At 44.4% G+C, this 19,825-nt stretch overlaps 1 protein-coding gene across 1 annotated transcript in view; it reads left to right on the top strand.

Annotated features, from left to right (window-relative positions):
* The window catches only part of P2RX5 (purinergic receptor P2X 5), a 66,999-nt gene that overhangs the window by 19,664 nt on the left and 27,510 nt on the right, over positions 1–19,825 (top strand). Inside the window, exons 2-4 of the mRNA XM_068266183.1 lie at positions 7,494–7,644; positions 7,721–7,792; positions 13,968–14,043. Coding sequence (XP_068122284.1) covers positions 7,494–7,644; positions 7,721–7,792; positions 13,968–14,043 — 299 coding nt within the window. The remainder of the gene's footprint in view (positions 1–7,493; positions 7,645–7,720; positions 7,793–13,967; positions 14,044–19,825) is intronic.

The raw sequence follows: 19,825 nt of genomic DNA, 5'->3' as shown, positions 1-19,825 counted from the left end.
TGGCCAATCAGAGAGGAACAGAGGTGTGTGTGTGTGTGTGTGGGGGGGGGGGGGGGTGGACAGGAGGGAAAGAGGCTTCAGCCAATCAGGCTGCACTAGTTATGTCTGAGGGGAAAGAGGGAGAAAAGTAAGGAAGAAGAAAAAAACCTAGCATGCCCTGCAAATTCCTTTGTGCGGTAGATGTACCAAATAAGAGCCACAGTGAAACTGGGGAATTGTGTTTTATGGATAAGAAAAGTAACAGTGATTTTTGCCTGGTTAGCATCCTTATTACTACCAGATAAAAATAAAGTATTGATTTTTTATTTTATGCCCAACAGTTAAACTTTAACCACTTCAGGACCGGCCGCCTAAGCCCCACCTTAAGGACCAGGGCAATTTGCATGGAAGGGGGGGATCGCGTTTGGGGGGGTTGGGCGGCCAGATCCCGTCTGTGGCTGGCTAGGCATGGTGTCCCCCATGGAGGCAGGTGTCCCCCCTGTAGCTGGCAGCCATCACTCACCTTCCAGGCTCCAGCGATGAGCCGCAGTAGCCACCTCTTCTCCAACCGGCATCTCCGCTCCTAATGACGCTCAGGTCCGGGTCGCGGCTTGATGACGTCATCAAGCCGGGACCTGGCGCTGACGTCATTGATGTCAGACGGAGCAGAGATGCCGGCCAGAGCAGAGGGGGGCGTTGATCGTCGCTGGAACGGCACGGAGGTGAGTGGATACTCTTCTTTTCCCCCCTACCGCCACAGCTGTCAAAGTGATCACTACGATCCGATGGCGATCGTAGTGATCACGTGATCAGCAGCCATACGCGATGGCTGCTGATCACTCGGGGGAGATGCCAGCTGTCATATGACAGCTTAATCTCCCCCTCCGGGTGCACACGATTGCGTCGGGGTTTGTTAGGGCGGACGTTGAATCAACGTCCGGTCAGAACGGTAGCACCACCTGCTGGACGTTGATTCAACGTCCGTGGTCCCCAAAAGGTTAAAGTGAGTCTGAAGTGTCAATTAAAAACAGATACTCAGGAGAGGGAAGGCTCTGGGTCCTATAGAGCCCTCCCGTTCCTCCGACGGTCCCAGCATTCCATCGCTGGCTCCCCGGTTAGCAGTTTCCGGAAATGTGTGCTCACGCATGCACAGTGCAGAGATTGCTAAAGCCTCAGTCAGTGGCATAAGTGAGCAGTCTCCAACTTTTCGGTCAAATACTGCTAACGGTGGATCCAGTGCTGGAACGCGGGACAAGGAAAGTAACGGGAAGCCTCATTAGGGCCCAGAGTCTTCCCTCCGTCCCTCTCTTTAGGAGACATGCTCACGGGGGCTTTAAAGGGATACTTAAGTCAAATAAAAAAAATGAGTTTTTCTCACCTGGGGCTTCCCTCAGCCCCCTGCAGCTGTCCGGTGCCCTCGCAGCATCACTCCGATCCTCCTGTCCCCGCCGGCGGCTGCTTCCGGTTTCGGCGACAGCCGCCGATAGGCTGGGAACGCGAGTGATTCTTCGTGTTCCCAGCCACAATAGCACCCTCTATGCTGTTATTGCGGCCTTCTTGCCGCAATAACAGCATAGAGGGCGCTATTGTGGCTGGGAATGCAAGAATCATTTGCGTTCCCAGCCTGTCGGCGGCTGTCGCCGAAACCGGAAGGAGCCGCTGGCGGGGACAGAAGGATCGGAGCGATGATGCGAGGGCACCGGACAGCTGCAGGGGGCTGAGGGAAGCCCCAGGTGAGTAAAACTCATTTTTTTTATTTGACTTAAGTATCACTTTAAGAAAACATACGTACGAGAGAGAACCAGCAGAGGAGTCCGGGTTCAGTCCAAATAAGTCGAAGTTATTGCGGCAGAGAATGACATTCAGAGTGAAATGCAGAGCGCACACATAATATTACACAAAGTCAATGGCTTGTGGGTTTGAGGGATGAAAGCACAAAAAAGACCAACACTATGGCTGTTTCAAGTCCGGCAGCAGGATGCTTTTTCAAGTAGTGGTCTAGGCAAGACCCTTGGTTTACTTAGCACCTACATAGACTCAGGCTGACAGGGAGAGTTTTTTACAGACACTATCCTGTTCACTATATGTTGCTGGAGCCTGGTAACAATTAATTGTTTGTTACCTAGCAGAGAGGGCAATCGGGGGGCACAGTAATCTCCAGCAAGCCCCAATGTGCTCCAATGCAGTAGTGCCCATGATTTTATCCATTCTCTCCGAATACTCAACTCATGCTATTACTAGTGCTATTACGAATCCTATGATATCTCCTCCATCTAGCTATTGCTCTGATTCATGGTTCATTCTTATTCTCCATGTTCCATTTTTGTCTTGCATTGGCCCATAGAGCTTGTATGTTATTTTCCATTCAAATCTTCTCAAACTGGTTTAGTCTTGGGTTGACATCGTCCATATTTCACAGTCATATGTTACCTCTGATCTTATTATGGTTTTATACATTTAAAGGAATACTATCGATTCACATATTTTTTTCAATTGACACAGGAATTGTTTGTGAAGTGCTGCTAAGTACTGGTGTATACATTTTAGTAGCAACTTCTTTGTTTACTGTTAGCAAAATACTTTCAAACTTTACAGCAGACTGAGCCATGAGGAGAGGGGAAATTCCCCTCACACTTGATCAGTTAACTCTATGTGTAGCTCTGTGTGTGACAGAGAAGAGAGCTCCCAACAGCTGCAGCTCCTGTGTCCTGTGTTTCTGACTGACGTGTCTGAAGAGAGCAGAGGAAATGTAACTAATTGTCACAGCTTTTCATACTGTTTTTGCTTTCAGAGTTTGATATTTGCTTTCTGTAGTCTGATATGCAACTCTGGCTGTGCATTGAAGCAGACACCCCTTCTGCAATTGATTTGTCCCAATATAGCTAAATCCTACCCTCAATAAATTACAGCTTTTGCCTTTGATATTTAACATGAAAAGTAGGAAAATGTTTACACAGCTACTTAGACATTATTTGCACACTGTCATTTTAGAACACTTGGGTATCGATAGTATTCCTTTAAGCTTTGAATACTGATCAGTAATCTGCTTTGCATTAGATGTTTAGAAGCATGGTAGCACTTTATACCACTGTGGATTTTTAGCAATTGTTGTGCTAATTCTAGAATGCAGATATTTACATACTCGGTCAAAAGTATAATTTTTAACTATCAGATTGATTGCGTGCCCCAAATTCAACCCAAGGGTGGTTTGTAAATGGTGTGGATTTTATGGGGGAGTGACAACAAGCATTTAATTACCTTACAAGTACCTTACTAGGATGGTTTGATTGCCTCCTAGAGAAAAGTAAGAGAGACCGGGAGCCCAAAGGTGCAGTACCGTGGGGTATAGAAGCAAGGTATAATTGTATGGAGATACTGTATACTCACAAAAGTGGGTTGTATTCCTTGCAACCACCGTATGCGCTTGCGGGAGAAATAACCGTCTCTGCTCGGTTGTCCAGATGGAAACTGGATGCTGAAAGGTCGCTCTCATGGAAATCTTTATAGTGGAAGGGCTATAAAGAAAAAACACCTCCAAAGAAGGTCTAAAGCCCAATCTACACGATACGGTTCTTTGTACGATTCGATTACGATTCTATTTACGATTCGAATAAATCCGACATGTCCGATCGGGATTCGATGCAATTCTGTTTTGCAATGGCAAATCGAACTGAATCGAATCGATTCCCGATCGGACATGTCGGATTTAATCGAATTTTAAATAGAATCGTAATCGAATCGTACAAAGAATCGTATTGTGTAGATTGGGCGTTAGACTATGCTAAAAAAACTGTGGTGGAGGCACCCTGTGTATTAGGTGGAGCTAGAACTGTATGCTGTATATGTCCCTAAAAAGTAAGAAGAGGCAATCGCTTACCTCTCCAGACAACACGACACCAGCATAATAAGGAAAAGTCTCTATCCACACAAAACAGGTGTGAATTTCATTACCTTCAAGGGGCTCGTAGCCCCCCATGTCTATGCTGTCCACCATTTTGCTGGTTCCTGCTGTAGCTTCTGAAGATTGAAGCTCATATTACACGGCTTTGGCCTATGCATGCCGGTGTTGTGTCTGATTACGCTGCCCGAGGATTTGCGCTGCCCCGCATGCGCAGTAGGAGACTGTGCGGCCACATTTCCTATAGAATGATGCTGCTGGAGGTAAAATACGAAATATCTCCGCTCCCACACCTCTTACACTCCCCAAATTTTCAGGGTAGGGAGGGGACCCCCTGAACGACCTCTATGCCAAATTGCTGCCCCCGAGACCCGCTGGTTCCCGAGATAGATTACAGAAACCTATCTCCTGAACCAGCGGGTTTCGGGGTCTGCAATTTGCCATAGAGGTCGTTCAGGGGGTCCCCTCCCTACCCTCAAAATTTAGGGAGTGTAAGAGGTGTGGGAGCGGAGATATTTCGTATTTTATCTCCAGCAGCATCATTAACTTCACACTGCGCATGCGTGCTACTCAGTGTGGACGGGAGCTTCCGGGCAGCGCAATCAGACATTACACTGGGAAATGTAAGCCCATCACTATATCACTCAGGCTGACAGGGAGAGTTTTTTTACAGACACTATCCTGTTCACTATATGTTGCTGGAGCCTGGTAACAATTAATTGTTTGTTACCTAGCAGAGAGGGCAATCGGGGGGCACAGTAATCTCCAGCAAGCCCCAATGTGCTCCAATGCAGTAGTGCCCATGATTTTATCCATTCTCTCCGAATACCCAACTCATGCTATTACTAGTGCTATTACGAATCCTATGATATCTCCTCCATCTAGCTATTGCTCTGATTCATGGTTCATTCTTATTCTCCATGTTCCATTTTTGTCTTGCATTGGCCCATAGAGCTTGTATGTTATTTTCCATTCAAATCTTCTCAAACTGGTTTAGTCTTGGGTTGACATCGTCCATATTTCACAGTCATATGTTACCTCTGATCTTATTATGGTTTTATACATTTAAAGGAATACTATCGATTCACATATTTTTTTCAATTGACACAGGAATTGTTTGTGAAGTGCTGCTAAGTACTGGTGTATACATTTTAGTAGCAACTTCTTTGTTTACTGTTAGCAAAATACTTTCAAACTTTAAGGCAGACTGAGCCATGAGGAGAGGGGAAATTCCCCTCACACTTGATCAGTTAACTCTATGTGTAGCTCTGTGTGTGACAGAGAAGAGAGCTCCCAACAGCTGCAGATGCTGTGTCCTGTGTTTCTGACTGACGTGTCTGAAGAGAGCAGAGGAAATGTAACTAATTGTCACAGCTTTTCATACTGTTTTTGCTTTCAGAGTTTGATATGTTTGATATTTGCTTTCTGTAGTCTGATATGCAACTCTGGCTGTGCATTGAAGCAGACACCCCTTCTGCAATTGATTTGTCCCAATCAATCCTACCCTCAATAAATTACAGCTTTTGCCTCTGATATTTAACATGAAAAGTAGGAAAATGTTTACACAGCTACTTAGACATTATTTGCACACTGTCATTTTAGAACACTTGGGTATCGATAGTATTCCTTTAAGCTTTGATTACTGCTCAGTAATCTGCTTTGCATTAGATGTTTAGAAGCATGGTAGCACTTTATACCACTGTGGATTTTTAGCAATTGTTGTGCTAATTCTAGAATGCAGATATTTACATACTCGGTCAAAAGTATAATTTTTAACTATCAGCTGACTGGGCAATAATCTTTGTACACTCCATTTTTTTCATACATTGATTGCGTGCCCCAAATTCAACCCAAGGGTGGTTTGTAAATGGTGTGGATTTTATGGGGGAGTGACAACAAGCATTTAATTACCTTACAAGTATCGAGGGTTTCTAGGATGGTTTGATTGCCTCCTAGAGAAAAGTAAGAGAGACCGGGAGCCCAAAGGTGCAGTACCGTGAGGTATAGAAGCAAGGTATAATTGTATGGAGATACTGTATACTCACAAAAGTGGGTTGTATTCCTTGCAACCACCGTATGCGCTTGCGGGAGAAATAACCGTCTCTGCTCGGTTGTCCAGATGGAAACTGGATGCTGAAAGGTCGCTCTCATGGAAATCTTTATAGTGGAAGGGCTATAAAGAAAAAACACCTCCAAAGAAGGTCTAAAGCCCAATCTACACGATATGGTTCTTTGTACGATTCGATTACGATTCTATTTACGATCCGATTAAATCCGACATGTCCGATCGGGATTCGATGCAATTCTGTTTGCCATTGTTTTGCAATGGCAAATCGAACTGAATCGAATCGAATCCCGATCGGACATGTCGGATTTAATCGAATTTTAAATAGAATCGTAATCGAATCGTACAAAGAATCGTATTGTGTAGATTGGGCTTTAGACTATGCTAAAAAAACTGTGGTGGAGGCACCCTGTGTATTAGGTGGAGCTAGAACTGTATGCTGTATATGTCCCTAAAAAGTAAGAAGAGGCAATCGCTTACCTCTCCAGACAACACGACACCAGCATAATAAGGAAAAGTCTCTATCCACACAAAACAGGTGTGAATTTCATTACCTTCAAGGGGCTCGTAGCCCCCCATGTCTATGCTGTCCACCATTTTGCTGGTTCCTGCTGTAGCTTCTGAAGATTGAAGCTCATATTACACGGCTTTGGCCTATGCATGCCGGTGTTGTGTCTGATTACGCTGCCCGAGGATTTGCGCTGCCCCGCATGCGCAGTAGGAGACTGTGCGGCCACATTTCCTATAGAATGATGCTGCTGGAGGTAAAATACTAAATATCTCCGCTCCCACACCTCTTACACTCCCCAAATTTTCAGGGTAGGGAGGGGACCCCCTGAACGACCTCTATGCTGCCCCCGAGACCCGCTGGTTCCCGGGATAGATTACAGAAACCTATCTCCTGAACCAGCGGGTTTCGGGGTCTGCAATTTGCCATAGAGGTCGTTCAGGGGGTCCCCTCCCTACCCTCAAAATTTGGGGAGTGTAGGATGTGAGGAAGCGGAGATATTTAGTATTTTACCATCAGCAGCATCATTAACTTCACACTGAGCATGCGTGCTACTCAGTGTGGACGGGAGCTTCCGGGCAGCGCAATCAGACATTACACCGGGAAATGTAAGCCCATCACTATATCTCTCAGCATGCATTGCAATCAGGTCATATGAGTAAGACCACTTCAATACTATGCAAGATATATTGTTGGATGAAACCTGAAAACTTTACATATTGTAGTTTTGTGTTTGCTTCTAGACCAGGCTCAAAAAAGGTCGCTTAAAGTGCATCATGTTGCCAAACTCCACAACTCCTATTGAATAAGGTCTCCTTGTTTCCATATAGTTTAGATACTGTAAAGGTGGCCACTGATGATCCAATTTCTAGCGAAAAATTGTTAGAGCGATCCGATAATTCTGATCAGAAGAAAAATCGTTCAGTACACCATCAACAAACCAGTTTTTTCTATCTATCGCAACCAACAAGAAAATCCATTGATTGTAATTGACTACGCAAGTGGATGATTATTTTGCCTGATGCCTGCTCTTTCTTGCACAGGTGGGTGTTTGTGGTTAAAAAAGGCTACCAGGAGACTGACACGTCCATACAGAGCTCCGTCATCACAAAGTTAAAGGGGGTCACCTTCACCAACACTACGGAACTTGGACCAAGGCTGTGGGATGTGGTGGATTATGTCATACCTCCGCAGGTGAGTAGATCTCTACTTCACAAGACCACCAGAAATGAAAGATGGCCGATTTAATTTTGTATATACTTTTTTTCAGGGTGAAAATGTGTTTTTTGTGATAACCAACTTGATTGTCACCCCAAATCAGAAGCTGGATAAATGTCGGGAGGTAAGAAAAATATCTAGATGTTGCAACTTTGCTGGATATACCTACAGTACCTGTCCTCTAACCAACTCGCTCTCTGGGTGGTCTCATAGCTGATTTCTTCTATTTTTGTTTTCCTTGCTAGTATGGGAGCTGCCATCTCTGAGATGTCAGCACTACACACACAACAGGGAGAATTCACAGCGCTTTTTAACCTTTTGTGCTCACCCACCCCAGCCTGTTATCTGAAATAGTTAGCAGTCACACAGAAGTGAATTTATATCACATCTTGGCTTGTATAAGGGAAGCATTTGGCCATACTGGATAGATTTAGAGAAAAGAGATAGGATCCATAAATCCTAATTAAAGGACCACACTATGGCAAAAATGTTTAACATTTTATATTTGTATGTATGCATATGTATAAAATGTACATTTGCCAGAGAGTAAAATAAGCTATACATTATTTTTCTCCTACGTCACTGTCACTTACAGTAGGTAGTTAAAGTCAAATGGAAATGACAGGTTTTGAACCAGTCCATCTGCTCTTGAGGCATTCTCAAAGTTTTCATTTTTTTCAAAAGCACTTAGTGTATGGCAGCTGCTCTATCCAACTGCCAAAATAATGTGCAAGTGGGTAGGGAGGCCGGCTGACATCTTTGCAAAGATCCTTTCAAGGATGTTCTTTTTTAAAGAATGAAGGAAATACTGAGAATCCCCCATGAGGAAATGGATTAGTCTAAAAACCTGTCAGTTCTGTCAGATTTTTACTACGAACTGTAAGTGACAGCAACATAGCAGAAAAATAATTTATAGCTCATTTTACTCTGGAAGAAATGCACTTCTTTATATGTACTGTATGTGTACAGTACAAATGGATTTAACATTTTACATTTTTTTCAAGACAGTGGTCCTTTAATTAATTTACTTCAGCTATTTACGGCATAGGGCCTTGACTAATGTTAATCTGGATATATATATATATAAGATGTGGAATGCATTGCCACAGGAAGTCGTTATGGCAAACTCTATACCTGCATTTAAAGGGGGCTTAGATGCTTTCCTTGCGTTGAAAGACATCCATGGCTACAATTACTAGGTTACGCCTAATGATGTTCATCCAGGGATTTTATCTGATCGCCATTTTGGGGGCTAATTGGACCATGCCTTCTAAGGGTTTTTCGCCTTCCTCTGGATCAACAGGGATATGTGAGGGAGCAGGCTGGTGTTGTACTTTGTTTTCTGGTTGAACTCGATGGACATATGTCTTTTTTCAACCCAAATAACTATGTAACTATATATATATATATATATATATATATATATATATATATATATATATATATATATATATACTTTTTTTTAATTGAATAAGTGCCAGAGTTTCTCACTGAAATGAAATCAGGCCGTACTCAGACAGCAGCAGGATATTAGTGATTCCTTTCTTTACGTATCCCCAGCCAAAAAGCGGTGTGCTACAACAGTACATTATGATAATTACAGACCACAATAAACAGACCTCAACAATCATATTACTCTCACATTCACAAATGCACTTACAGCAAATGGATTATTTAATACAGGAAACTGCTGTTTTGTAAGACTGTATTTATTGTTTTATAGAGAACAAGTACACCGAAGTAGAGAAACGTCCCCAATATCCAGCACAGGTGGGGGTTGCGAGATTCTCATTTTTTGTGCCAGTCCAGATAATCAGGAAGTGTACTTACATGACCCAGTTCCAAGCTGCACAGAATTTTCTATAAATTTGCAAGTCAAAAAAATTAAGCATCTCATTGGCTATTCCCAGGGCCGGATTTGCCATAAGGCACTGTAGGCATGTGCCTACAGGCACCTGATGATATAAAGGCGGCTTGCTTTCTTCCCTAGGCTCCTCCTTTTATTTTTCAATATGCAGGACACTGATGAGTGTAAATGAGAGGTTACTGACCTAGCTCTCTGCATTCCACTGGTGAGATCTCCCTTCAGTTAGGGGCACCTCTAGCTATCTAATACTTTGGGGCACCACTAGCTACTTAATATTGAGGGTTCTCCTGGCTACCTAATACTAAGGGACACCTGTAGCTACCTATAATGGGTAAGGGAAGTAATTGAGAAGTATCAGCTGGGACATGCGGACTCAAGACACTTGCGGTGCAGTTTGTCGGGGGGTTGTAGGTTCATGGAGGCCAAAGTCTAAAGTGCCAGGACAAGTGTGCCTATAGACTCCTGTGAGGTAAATCTGGGCCTGGCTATTCCTACTTGTAACAGTCCTAGACTTTGCTGTATAGGAGATTTCTGTGAAGCTGTTAATTTACCCAGGTCATGGCATATCCCCAAAAAATCTATGGCACCTTCTGTTGGACACCTTCATCTTCTCTAGAAGACATTTTCATCACATCTACAGATTTATCTTTTCAGTTGACTGTCCAGTAAGTAAAAAAAGTCACAAAACTCCATATTGACTGAAAACAGCCCCCTGCAGACGTCCTGTGCCTGCGCCACCACTCACCGATCATCCAGTCCCCACCGTGGCTCAGTTTCATTTTTGGCCAAGCTCCGAGCCAGTTTGCCTGCGTGGCTCTGGCCGCGCACGTCCTGGATCGCGTTCCCGGCCCTGTGGCAAAGGCAACCGTATCAGGTAAAAAACGAGTAAGAAATTTATGAAGATATAGGGATTTATTTTAGAAAAAAAAAACATATTTTTAGGGCTCCAAAATATTTTTTGTCCTTTTTTAAAATCTGGGATGCTACAATCCCCTTTAACCCATTAGCTGCTTCAAAGGCATTACCCCGTTTGAGATCAGTGCACTGCTTGTGACCTCAGCTGGCAGAACTCGTGCAGTAAATTCTTGGAATGCTTTGATGTCCCTCTGCTAGCAGAGGATATAGAAACTGAAGGCACAAATCCTCTGTTATTGTCTTACACTGCCCCCTAGTGACAAATAAATACACGTTACAGTAGTACTAATTAGTAGCAAGGAAATGTAACAAATAAGAAATAAAAAAGTGCAAAAATAAATTGGCCTGGAGCACTTGCAAGCCTCTGAATAAATTGGCTGCAAAAGGGTTAGGAACAAAAAAAGTTGTCCAACTCAAACGACCTAATACTTCCTGGGCTATGCTGGGATACAGCAGCTCAAACTGATTAGCTTTCATTTAAATTTGGTTGTTTTTTTTTTGGGGGGGGGGGGGGCCTTGGAACATCATTTGATCTTCTATAAGGACCCTTTGCTTTGAATCTTCAGCTGGCAATGTTGGCAACCACGTTGTCACAACTGCCACCTTCTCTCTCGTAGCTACACATATCAAAGCCATAGTGAGTAATGTTTGATGGATTTGCCGGAACTAGTCGTTTTATGTTATCCCATATATCTTTCTTCGCTGTTAGCTCTTCAGTGTTGCCTGTGAAAAGGTAAAAGTAGCAACGGCAAAGAACCTGAGTGAAGTGGATTCTGGGCCCAATGCCAAATGAAGCACAGTTGTGACATGGACCAGATTTACAGAGAAAGCAGGGATGTATGGATTAGCTGCCAAACTAAAGCACGGCATAGCTAGTACTGTATACACTTCATCAAGTCAGTATTGTGAACTGGAGGTTTCTTTTTATATGATAAGGACAAGCTAAGGAGTGAATGAAATGCGTCATCAAAGAATTATATCAAATATTTAAAAAAAAAAAATTCTTAAAAATCAATGATCTATCGTTGTCGGCCAGCTAATTTGCGTTTTCTAAAAATACTCACAGCATCATTCAAGAGGCTGGACCCTAAATAATGACCGGGCTCAATAAATGTCTGAAGACCTGCGTCACATGTAATCAATCAAAGCTGAAAGAATTGGTAAACCAGTCGTTACATAAAGAAAACTCATAGTGGTTTGTTTAATATTGTGTTAATAATTGAGCTGAAAAATATTAGCTAAATATATGAATATTAAATATTGAACAAAAATCTTTTTTTTATTTGCCTAATATATCCAGCAGGTGGATGGCTACGCTACCAAAAAAAAATATTCAATATTTTATTTAAGTGAACCTCCAGACTAAAAATCTACTCAGCAGCACTGCAAAGGCTTGGTGTTTCTTTGACAGTTTCACAGCATCAGACCTTTGTTTTTCATACCCAAGCCTCATTTTTAGCTGCACAGAAGAAAACTGCCCGGGCTTTTTTCCCCTGATGCTGTGCAAAGCATGATGGGATTTCTGATGTTGCTGTTCTCTTTCTGCTGTTTTGGCACACATTTTTTTTTTTTTATTTGAAGCTTAGCGTGCAGCTGGGAGGGGTGATCAGGACACAGGACAGTTGGAACTGTGTCTCATGCTCCCTGTCACTTTCTTTCAACCAAAAAGATGGCTGCCCCCATGAAATCACAAACATTTGCCTGTTCTTTTAAAACAGGGTGGGTAAGAGATTATATTACCTATCTATTTTAATTAACATAACTAATGTAACTTAATGACAGTATGTTTGTTTTTGCTGAAGTTCCCCTTTAAGAGTAAATATTAAGCAGAAGGCAGAAGCCCATGTGAACAATAGCTATTTAGTGCATTTGCCAATTCTGTTAATACTATGTTTGTTGAATCATAGTCTTTATTGTAGAAACTAAAGAATGATTAGAAGTGCTTCTGTCTGACGGCTGTTTCAGATGACAAGTTGAAGTGAAACAGAGCACCACAGACCAAAATTCCAGTGAATCTTCAGTGCTCAGATCAGCAAGATGGCAGCTACCTCTGCAGACGTAAATGCAAACAGAAGAAATCAGCTATGGGAAAGAACTAGCAGTGTACACATACTGTCATAAGCATGTGTGCTATGACAAGATGTACATAATGACATTTTATCTAAAGTATGTCTTCATAAGTAAAGGATAAATGCCTTACAAGCTGGCCATACACTTATAGATTTGCAGCAGATTCGACCATCAGATAGATTTCTGTCAGATGCCTGTCAAGTCGAATCTGACAGGAATCTATCTGATGTGTGCCACACACTAGGAACAGATTTCCAATAGATTTCAGAATGAAATCTATCGGAAATAGATCTAAATGCATTATTGGACCATTAGATTCAATGCAACGCTACGGACCATGGATCTGCTGCCAGCAGCAGATCGCCCTTAATTTTCCATCCAGTCAGATAAATCAAATCGATCGGCTAATTTGAAAGAATCGATTTCCGATCGATTCTATCGAATCGATCGATGGCTGAAATCGACCAGTGTATGGGCCCCTTAATGAGGCACATTATTTGTCTGTAAGAATTTTAAGGAAATATATAGTAAATATCATATTTTTCAGACTATATCAGATGCACCTAGGCTTAGAGGGAAAAAACAGAGAAAAAAATAAACTATATCTGGTGTGTCCATGCTCCAGGGGTGTCTTGTAGATGTCCCTCCCCCCAATTATTGTGTTCCCCTCGTGATCTCCTGTTTCCCCATATGTGTCCTCCTGTGTCTCCATGTGTGTCCTTCTGTCCCCCAAGTGTGCCCTTTTGTTACCCATGTGTGTCTTTCTGTCCCTCATGTGTGTATTTCTGTCCCCTATTTGTGTCATTCTGTCCCCTATATATGTCCTTCTGTCCCATATGTGTGTCCTTCTGTCCCATATGTGTGTCTTTCTGTCCCTCATGTGTGTTTTTCTGTCCACTGTGTGTTTTTCTGCCCCCTATGTGTGTTCTTCTGTCCCCATGTGTGTTCTTCTGTCCCCATGTGTGTTCTTCTGTCCCCATGTGTGTTCTTCTGTCCCCATGTGTGTCTTTCTGCCCCATGCGTGTTCTTCTGTCCCCATGTGTGTCTTTCTGTCCCCTTTGTGTGGCCTTCTGTCCCCATGTGTGTCTCTCTGCCCCCTATGTGTGTTCTTCTGTCCCCTATGTGTGTCCTTCTGTCCCCCATGTGTCTCCGCCACTGACCCTTGCGACCTCTCCGCCGCCCCTTGTGTCCCCTCCGCTCTGCGTGTAAAGTTACAAGCAGCGGCAGCACCACCTCACCAGATCCATCGGCTCCAGCAGTGACCACAAACCACTCCTCTCCCGCACTGCTCCCCTAGTGCCGGCTTCTGCTGATCGCGTCATCAGTAGAAGTCGGTATATGTATATATATTTTTTTTACTTGCTTTTAATATATTGTTTGCTAGTTTGGTGGACATCTACAGTCAGCAGCATGAGGCAGTCATTTTTCTTTTCTTTTATTTGTACAGAATTTTGGGATCCCTGATGCTGTGTGCTCGAAGGACAGCGACTGCCCGGATGGTGAATCCGTCATTGCCGGCCATGGTATAACCTGATAACACTTTAATGGGAATCTGAAGTGAAAAAAAACTGATGAGATAATGAATTGTATGTGTAGTCCAGCTAAGGAATAGAACATTAGTAGCGCAGATATGAGTCTCATATTGTTTCCAGTACAAGAAGAGTTAAAGAGAACCCGAGGTGGGGTTCTGCCAATGCTATCTGCACACAGAGGCGGATTCTGCTTATATTGCCCAACCTCTGTTGCTATCTCAATCCCGCCTAATACAAAAAGACTTGGAGGAAAGAATAAGGAGGGCGTATATCCCGCCTAAGTTCCCCCTGCGCTCTGCTGGCCCCCATAAATCACAGCCGCGCTGTCGACATGCAGCAGGCTGTGTTTAGCTCTGTGCTGTCAGTCTCGCCACTCCCCCGCCTTCTGCATAGCTCTGGTCCCTGCCCGTGTCTCTTCCCTCCCTGCTGATTGGAGGGAAGGGACGCGGGCGGGGACCGGAGCCATGCAGGAGGCGGGGGAGTGGCGATAGTGACAGCTGCAGATGTAAACACAGCCCGCTGCATATGGGGACCTGCAGAGCGCAGGGGGAACTTAGGGGGGAACTGTATAGCAACAGAGGCTGGGCAGTATAGGCAGACCCTGTTGTGCACCAGCCCATTCACTTTCATTAGCTAAGCGGTTTTCCCCCTGCATGTGTTTTAAAAAACGCTCCAGAACCGCTCTGGTGTGCACCAGCCCATTGAAATACATTACCCAAGCAGTTTTCAAACCACTAGCGTTTTTTAAAACGCTCCAGAACCGCTCAGGTGTGCACCAGCCCTTAGACAGGCTAAACTCTCTAAATACATACAGCGTGTATTCCTCTGTTTTCCTTCTTTCCTGTGCAAGAGTTTAGCTCCACTTGCAGATATTCTGGCTGTGATTCTTGTCCCTCTGCAGTAATTACATTGCTGAAAGTGAGATGTAGACGCCAGAAAACTGGGAAGGAAATTGCCTTCATTAAGTAAAGTATGTGACAAACCTACAGCTCTGCAAGACGATGAACAATCACAAAAATGATAGAACAAAGCTACTTATTATGAGCCTAATTCATACTTAAAAGTAAAGGATTTTATTGAGCATAGAATTTGTAACGCTGGCAGCTGTACAACCTTTGTCTTAATATCCCGGTAGTTGGCTTTCCATTATTTCAGGATTAAATATTAAGTTTTAGAAACTGTCTTCATATTATTATTTTTAAATCAGGAAACTATTAAACACCCATGAATATTTCAGGAGCATTTTGTGAAGTCGGGAGCTGGAACTCAAACAGTCCAAAACGAGAATCATTTTTTTTGTCTAGTGTAACAAGTTAATAAACCAAAAACAATGTAACAGAAGTGACAAAAAGTGAAAAATATATATAAAAAAAGACTGGTTAAAAGAAGGTAGTGGTAGACTTACTGTATGTTTTTGGACTTTAAGACTCACTTTTTCTCCCCCAAGAGTGGGGAAAAAGACACATCTTATAGTCCAAATGCAGAGCGTTCCTTTATTGTGAACGCCTGCAAATATGAACCTCCAACCCGCCGCAATGTTGGGGACTCCTTGTACTGTGCCCATGCAGAGGAGGACACAGGGTGGTAAACTAAGGACATAGGGGGACACAAGGGGCATAGAGGAGGACACAAGGGGGACACAAAGGGGTATAGAGGAGGACACAAGGGGGGCACAAAGGGGCATAGAGGAGGACACATGGGGGACACAAAGGGGTATAGAGGAGGACACAAGGGGGGCACAAAGGGGCATAGAGGAGGACACATGGGGGACACAAAGGGGCATAGAGAAGGACACAAGGGGGACACAAAGGGGCATAGAGGAGGACACATGGGGGACAAAGGGGCATAGAGGAGGACACAAGGGGGGCACAAAGGGGCATAGAGAAGGACAGAGGTGGACACAAGGAGGAGAGAGGAGGACACAGGGAGACAGAAGAGGTACAAGGGGGAATGAGGTACAAAGGGGGCATTATCCACAATATGCCCCTTCACCACGGATGCACCAGGTTTAGTATATTTTATTTTCCTCTGGTTTTGTCCTCTAAACCCAGGTGGGTCTTATGGTCAGGAGCGTCTTATGCTAGGGATACACGGTATGTTTCTGTACCGTGTATCGACCAGCTGATCCGGCCAGCTGATAATATTCAGCTGGCCCCATCATGCCGCTCGACCCCCGCCCACTCGATTCCCGCCTGCGGTCAATGGCAGGGAATCGAGCGCTGATAAGGAAGCTCCGGCGGGGGCAAGCGGTAATCGATCCGCGCGCACGTGTGGACAAGCGGGGTCGCGGCGGGGACGCGGCTGGGGTCGATCCGGCGGCTAATCGAGCCGCCGGTCAACCCGTGTATCCCCAGCATTATGGTCCGAAAAATATGGTACCTCTCCTGTGATAACCAAAATAATCAGAACCAGTTGAAAAGGGCGCCTGAGCCATCTGTATTAAAAGAGCGTTCTCCATAGACGTCAATGTAATTTCTGCAAATCTCTGCTACAAGGGCGCCCGAGTTTTCGTTTCGGCTACAAGGTTTTTGATTCTGCTATAAAAGAGTGTCCCTTTGTAGCTGAAATTTTTAAATCAGGGTGAAGGAGGGGGTTATGATTAGGCATCACAAGTGGGGTGGTCTTAGGGTAATAGGCACCACCAGGGGAGGGTTCATTGTGAGAGTAGGGAGAAGTTAGGTCATAGTAATCACCATTGGGGGGGTCTTAAGGGTTAGGCACCACCAGGGGGGGTCTAGGTTTAGGCACTACCAGAGGGGTCTTAGGGTTAGGCACCACCAAGGGGGGGTTAGGGCTAGGCACCACCAGTGGAGGGTTCTGTGTGAGAGTAGGGAGAAGTTAGGTCATAGTAATTACCAGGCGGGGTCTTAGGGTTAGGCACCACCAGAAGGGGGTTAGGGTTAAGCATTACCAGGGGGTCTTAGGGTTAGGCACCACCAGGGGGGTCTTAGGGTTAGGCACCACGAGGGGGAGTCTTAGGGTTAGGCACCACCAGGGGGGTCTTAGGGTTAGGCACCACTAGGGGGGTCTTAGGGTTAGGCACCACCAGGGGGGTCTTAGGGTTAGGCACCACTAGGGGGGTCTTAGGGTTAGGCACCACCAGGAAGGGGTTAGGGTTAGGCACCACCAGGGGGATCTTAGGGTTAGGCACCACTAGGGGGGTCTTAGGGTTAGGCACCACTAGGGGGTCTTAGAGTTAGGCACCACCAGGAGAGGGATCTGTGTGAGAGTAGGGCAGCACGGTGGCGTAGTAGTTAATGCTCTCGCCTTGCAGCTCTGGGTCCCTGTTTCGAATCCCAGCCAGGTCATCTGCAAGGAGTTTGTATGTTCTCCCCGTGTCTGTGTGGGTTTCCTCCGGGCACTCCGGTTTCCTCCCACAACCCAAAAACAGATAGCTTCATTGGCTCCCCCTTAAATTGGCCCTAGAGACGATATACTCTGTACAGCGCTACGGAAGATGTTGGCGCTATATAAATACTAAATAATAATAATAATAATAATCACTTTTCTAGGCTATATCCAGAGCCCTTTTATAGCCTAAAAATTGTTGCCTATAACAGCATCTTTTTTTATTAAAGTGTAACTGTCGGGCATAAAATCAAAAAATAAAAAAAAATAAAAAAGTAATACGGTTGCTAACCAGGCAGTCCAAAAGTCCACAAAGGAAGTTGCAAGGCATGCTGGGTTGTCATTTTTTGCTTCTGTACATTAGTTAAGTCTGAGGGTAAATAAAGAAGCAAAAAAAGACAACCCAGCATGCCCTGCAACTTCCTTTGTGCGGCAATGTACCAAAATACGAGTCAGGTAAACTGGGGAATGATCATTTATAAACAAGAAAAGTAATAGAGATTTTAACTTTTGGATTGTCTGATTAGCATCCCTATTACTCGTTTACCAGATAAAAATAAAGCATTGATTTTTGATTTTATGCACGACAGTTACTCTTTAACTAAAACTAGCTTTTCGGCTACACCAGGTGCCCTTTGTAGCAGTATTTGGCATTTTGCCTACACCCCCCCCCCCCACACACACACACACACACACACACACACACACACACACACACCAAGCACATTAACTCTCAGTAAAAAAACATTCTGCAGAGATCACCTGACAACAGTCACAATGACGCCACCTGTGATAAATTTAAAAATGTAAATCATGGAGAATTTTTTTGTATGGTGGGCAAACACTAATAAAGAGTTAATAGTTTATAAATTATATTATTTAAAAAATAAGCAATTTTATTCATTATGTTATTTCACTATATTCCTTTAAAAATGACAAACCTGTGGCAGCTGAGTCTCTACCTGGGTTCCCCTCTCCAAAAAAACACCAAAGCAGGTTTCACCGATAGTCCATTTTTCATTTGTACTGTAAAAAAGATATATATTCTAAGGTGAGAGCTGGGTGGAAGTCTCTTTGCAGCAGAGGTTTGTTAATGCAACAGTAACTTCCACTCGGCATACAACACAATTCACTTCAGGACATACTTTTCTCAGTGTAAATAAATGAGAATGGATTTCTCAGAGTAAATAAATGAGAATGGATAAATTAGCAGACAGACAGCAGGAACCCATTTTCAGACTCTAGACACGCAGGAGTCAAAAATATCACCTATAACAGTAACTTGCTTTATTTCAGTCATTGACCCTGATAAACAGGAAGTGACACGGGTCCGGCACTTCTAGTAAGCATGTGGTGTCCTGTTTGTGAGGATCACAAGAGATTCTTTCCTGCAGTTGGAGAGCCTTCCAGCATTTTTCTGGTTGACATAGTCTTAAAGCAGAGCTCCGCCTCTAATACTATAAAGGTAGCCATACACTGGTCGATGTGCCATTAGATCGACCAGCTGACAGATCCCTATCTGATCGAATCTGATCAGAGAGGGATCGTATGGCTGTCTTTACTGCAAACAGATTGTGAATCGATTTCAGCCTGAAACCGATTCACCATCTGCTGAGCTGCTCCTGCCGCCTGTCCCCCCCCCCGTATACATTACCTGACGCTGGCTCCCGGGCATCTTCTCCGCATTGCACGGCTCTGTTCCGGCTCCATCCCGGCGCTTCCTGTGTTACTCCGTGACCAGGTAGTGCAAATAGAGCGCCCTCTATTTGAACTTCCTGGTCACTGCAGTGACACAGGAAGCGCCGGGATGGATGGAGCCGGAACAGAGCCGTGCAGCGCGGAGAAGATGCCCGGGAGCCAGCCTCAGGTAATGTATACCTGATCGGATCGGCCGCCGCTAGCGACGCGCACTTTACCCGAGGGCGATCGAGGGTAATTTCCCGCACGGCGCGATCGACGGACCGATCCGATTCCGGGAGGGAATCGGATCGGCGGCTGCGTTTACCGCGAACGATTGGCAGCAGATTCGATCCCAGGATCGAATCTGCTGTCGAAACGGCCGGGAATCGAGCCAGTGTATGGCTACCTTAAGTCACAGTTCCCCAACCCTGTCCTCAAGGCCCACCAACAGTGCATGTTTTGCAGGAAACCACAAACATTCACAGATGAGGTAATTAGTGTCTCAGCAGCGCTGATTAACTACCTCTGTGGCTTTCCACAAAACATGCACTGTTGGTGGGCCTTGAGGACAGGGTTGAGGAACACTGGTCATAGGCCCAGTGCACACCAAAACCGCTAGCAGATCGTCAAAACGCTAGCAGTTTTTGGAGCTGATTCAGAGTGATTCTAGGCATGTTTAGAGATGTTTTCTAAACATGCCTAGCGTTTTTTGGAGCATTTTTGTGTAGCAGATTACAAATATTGT

The sequence above is a fragment of the Hyperolius riggenbachi genome, chromosome 2 (assembly GCF_040937935.1).
Source record: "Hyperolius riggenbachi isolate aHypRig1 chromosome 2, aHypRig1.pri, whole genome shotgun sequence".
Taxonomy (NCBI): Eukaryota; Metazoa; Chordata; class Amphibia; order Anura; family Hyperoliidae; genus Hyperolius; species Hyperolius riggenbachi.
The sequence above is the reverse complement of the archived record's forward strand: the minus strand, read 5'-3'. Positions and strand labels throughout refer to the sequence as shown.